A 4,772-nucleotide genomic window follows, 5' to 3' on the forward strand; every position below is an offset into this window, starting at 1 on the left:
GAAAGCCCCCAACACCCCCCAGGGTTCCCCCGCCAGTTATCATCATTATCTTTAACTGTTTGAAACGGCTCCTTACATCCTCATCGCGTTCCAGTTCCAGACCAGCCTCCACGAGGTTCCCTTCGTACTCCTCCCTGCGAAACCTCTTGTCATCTTCGTGGTAATCCACGTGAGGTTCACTTTCCCCCATTTCCAGCTGCACTCCCTTCCCGGGAAGCGGCTGGTCCTGCTTGGTGCTTCGGACACTTGAATCATTGTGATGAACTTTCCTGGCGAGTGTTCTCCCTGCTGAGGACTTCTTGTAATGATACACTAGGATGTAGTCTACTTTTCTCTTCCCATCTCTAAAGTAGAGTCCATATTTGCAGTCAGCATCTGGATTTTTGGATAGGGAATTTAATAACTGGAAGCAGGGAATGGGGGTGTGGAGAGAAGGAGAGAGGAGAATAATGAGTACACGTGCCAACACGGACACCAGACAGATCATATCCTTGTATCAAGGACCCCTTCTTGCCTGGAGCAATGACTGGTCTCTAAACAGCATGCATATGGGAGGAGCCCCCACATGCTACTCACTCAAAACAATTTTGCAAGTTAACACCTGCAATTTTACCGATAGCCAGCTGGGATTTTATTGGCCAGAAATAAATAGATAAAATGACTGGGATTTAATCTAATTACCGTCAGACTAGTTCATAAGTCAGCTACTCGGTGGATTTGGTTTTCTCCTTTGGGGGTTAATCACCACTAGGATCATCTGTCCTTTTCCACCCAAGACATCTGCGTTTCAATTCTGACAAACAGATTAATATCATGTGCAAACATTTCTCACTTCTCTTATCTCTCACTGCAAGTTTGTATCATCTGAGAAAGAGATCATCTTAAATACAGACTGAAGGGAGCCAGCTGGTCATGAAGCGCGGCCAAAAATGCCGATGGACCGTAGCCAGGGACGTGGGTTCATTGCTTACTGAGTTCATCACTTTTTTCCCCCCCACACTTATAAAACCTGTGTTGCTTTGCAATCTGATGGTGCCAAAGGCTTTATTCCCATCTTGAATTACTGCTGCGTTAAGTGTTGCAAGATGCAAGAAATGTAAGTCTTAAAACACAATTCCATTTCCAAGCATTCATCTGACAACTGCACAGGGCAACTGTAGAAACACTCAAAAGTACTAACAATTATTCATTTCTACTTTCAATAGCACTTCCCAAGCATAAATCACAAGTCTACCCTTGGAGATGCACAGACTATTTTTAAAAAAATGAAAATTCACTATTAACTTGCATTTGTTTTTACAAAAAATACAACAGGAGTGGCTTTTCAGGGACCAGCGATGTTTTCTGGCTTTTAATTTTACAGCATAATGTTAAGCCTCCACACAGGGAAAAGGACTTGTGCTCCAAATGACAGCAATTGGCCATCAGTTGTACATCATATCGGTCAAAACCCTTTTGGGATGTGTACACCTCCTGCCTGTTTCATACATAAAACCGTGACTGTAAGTTATTGGCAATTAGTTGTTTCTAAGAGTCCAATTTTTAAACCCCAGATGAAAAGAGCAACCTCTGCGCTTACTGTACAGTATATTGCAGCCAATATGGACAAAACTTTCTTGAAACCCACGCAATGTTACACAAATTTGGATGCTTGTCTGAAAATTGCTTTGGGGAGGGCTGGTCCCAGCTACCATAACTATAAATCAATACCTTTAAGGGACAGTCTGTTTTTCCCTTTTTGCCCCAGGGAGATTTTTACTCAGGCAACAAATTCAAGCAGCAAAGCCCATCTTCCTGAGTTTGACGGGAGGAGGAAATGCACCGAAGGAGTAATTAGACAAGTGTAATTAGGTGAGCAGTAACACACAGCAAGGAGGACAGGCAGACAGCGAGAAGCCCAAGGTGCCAGGCAGGACGTGGCGCAGCCGTCTGCCGAGGTGGGGATGCCAGAACATTCATTGCTCTCCAAAGCCCAACTTGACTATGCCTGCCCAGGGCCCGCTTGGCTACAGGCCCCCATCCCCTCAGTCCCTCACAGCTTCACTCCATACCTGCCTTTCCTATCTGTTTCTCCTTTTCTTTCAGGATCCCATCCCTCTTTTCCATTTAACCTAAACCCTCTGCTCCAAATACATAAATGTATCATAAAATAATCCAGCATTTACGACTCCCATGGAGATCACTCTTTGTCCCATTCGCTCTTTCCCCTGCTCCAAAGTCTCCCTCTAAGTCTGTCTTACTCAGCCATGGCAATAACACATCCTTCAGGGCACAGGCTGCTCATGCTTGTGCCCTGTCTAGCTATTCCTATGTAGTTCTTAAGCATAACTATGATATAGAAGACCATTAATAACTATTACTTTATGATTGCTTTGTGATTAATGGTATGCACCTGTGAATTCAGAATATTTTTTTAAAGCAAGCTGACAGTCTACTGGTGGCAGGCAACTCAAGTTATGCAAATTTCTACAGAAACAAAACATTAAGAAATAGTAACTAACTGGATTTTCAGGATATAATGCCGCTTCATAGTAAACAGTTGTTGTAAACAAGACCCAGGAACATTGGGATTTCTTTTAAGATAACTAACTGTATTTACTTTTTAAAGATTTGTTGATCTTATTAATCAATTAAACATCAATTTCTGAAAAACTAGGCTGAACCAACAGATGTTCAGGTAAGCATGGGGAGATAAAACAGGCAAGAGACTCAGACCCCAACCACTTCTGACCCTCATTGGGCTGGCTTTATGAGGGACAGCAATTAGCTGGTCTGTTCTGGAGACTAATAAATAAAGGAAACAGGCGGGACTGAAAGTGGCTCTTGAAGATGAGTGTGCCAGATGTTTCTGACTGCTTGGGGAGCTCAGGAGAGACCAGTACATCCTGGCCACAGCTCCTCTGCTCCTGGGGCATCACTTGGGTGGAGGAAAGGGGCACTGAAAATCCCTAATTTCTCTGTTTCTTGGAGCCACAGCCACCGGGAAGGGGACAGGTCACGCTGCAGAAGCTGGACGAGAGCTTCTTCCCATTTCTTTGGGCTTTCTGGTTGAAAAGCTGACTCACAGATAAGTTAGGAGAAGGCACTGCACTGGGGATACTAAAGCCTCAATAAATTTATTAATATATGAGAATAGCTATATCCCACCACAAAAGGGATGCAGCCAAAAGACTCAGAGAAGCCTGTTGGTCCTGTGTTCAAGACAGGAATGGTTAGATTCTTTCAAGGATGTGGATTAATGCTGAAGGGTACTCATAGGCCACATCCTTTCTCGCTGTGCTGCTACACGAAATAGAGCTGTGTTGACTTAGACCATGGAAGGCTCATGTCCCTTTGGTTGGAAATGAGACACAGAAAAGACATTTCAGTTTTACCACAGCAGGAGGGATGTTTACACTCTGGCAGAATTATTCCTCCATGCTCCATCCTAATTAAGCACAAGCAGAATGAATCAAGTATTGCTTCTTCTGGTACGTCTTTCCCCAGCCAGATCTCTTATGTAGCCTACTCCACCTCAACTCCTTCACCTGAATAAACTCCTTTTTATGTGTTTATGGCATAACTAACTCCTAATCCCGTTGGTATTCATATTACTAACTTCCTTTAAAATTGGTGTTCAAGAATTTAACCAAGGCACAATTAATGCCACCAGAAATCTAACCTCTATTCTGTGCCACAGAACATTAGTTTAACATTACCAATGTTAACAATAGCTTTTGCATGAAATTTTAGACTTTTTTTTTCTGTTCTACTTTATATGGGCAAAGACATCTGAAGGTTGCCACAGCCTTATGGCCAGATTGATTACTCTGAGAATAGCCAACGCCTTTTTTCACGCTGCAGGTTAAACAAGGATCCCTCACGTCCCTTCTTCGCGCCAAAGAACAAACCCCACTAAATTAGCATGTACTGTGGCTGATGGCAATCCTCCTCAGCACTTCTAAGGAAGGGAGGGAGAGGATTTTGGAGCATACTGGGGATAGAAAGAATGATAAATAAGCTAAGGGGTAAAGCACAGAATGCCAGTCATGACACATCTGGCAAGTCCTTTACTCACTGTACTCTCATGCTGGTCATATCCTATATCCTCAATAGCTCGGATGTTGATAATGTGGATCCCCTTCTCCTCAGCAGGTAGACAGGAGTATTTCTTGTTCACCCTCATTCCTGTCTCCTCTGGAGCCTCGTTGAAATCTTCTGGCAGAAAATCCACCCCATGAAACTCACTGTCTGCGTCTGAAAAGAAAAGGAACAACTTCATCCATACACTTTAATCCCAACACTTGCTCCTCCCAGAGCCACCCAAATTGGAACGTATCTCATTCCTGCCGCCTTCTGCCAACAAGCCCTTGTGCAAGGGCTCCCACCCTCCTCTGTGCCTCCTTCTCAGCTTTCCTGCAGCCCTCTTCAGCCCTACCTAGGTCTCCTCCTCCTCCTCCTCTGGAGGAGGAGTGCTCAGTTAACTTCTTTTCTGCACTGCTGTCTCGGGATGTGTTTACTGTATGGTCTCATAGGATGATTATATTTCTTGGCAAGAGAAGGGAAAAAAAAAAAGAAATAGCCTGAGAATTAGCTGGTGACGATAGGTGGCATGGTGTTTTCCCCTTTTCAGCAGGCATTTTCTCCTTCAACAAGCACTTGTTCATGCTCAAAAACCAAGTAGTGGGTTTCCCCTCAAGTACCTATGTATGGCATCTGATTTACTGAACCATTCTTACCTAAGCAGTCTTGAAAATCTGAGGTTTTCTCCCTCTCAACCTGCCAGACACCCA

The 4,772-nt window shown here is 43.9% G+C and overlaps 1 protein-coding gene across 1 annotated transcript in view; it reads right to left on the reverse strand.

The window, feature by feature from the left end:
- ANO1 (anoctamin 1) overlaps positions 1-4,165 on the reverse strand; it is a 45,877-nt gene extending 41,712 nt beyond the window's left edge. Inside the window, 2 exon segments of the mRNA XM_035892634.1 lie at positions 77-403; positions 4,058-4,165. Coding sequence (XP_035748527.1) covers positions 77-403; positions 4,058-4,165 — 435 coding nt within the window.
- Positions 4,166-4,772: the final 607 nt, after the last annotated feature.

Source organism: Egretta garzetta, unplaced genomic scaffold (genome assembly GCF_000687185.1).
Source record: "Egretta garzetta isolate BGI_Z169 unplaced genomic scaffold, ASM68718v1 scaffold454, whole genome shotgun sequence".
In the NCBI taxonomy this organism is placed as follows: domain Eukaryota; kingdom Metazoa; phylum Chordata; class Aves; order Pelecaniformes; family Ardeidae; genus Egretta; species Egretta garzetta.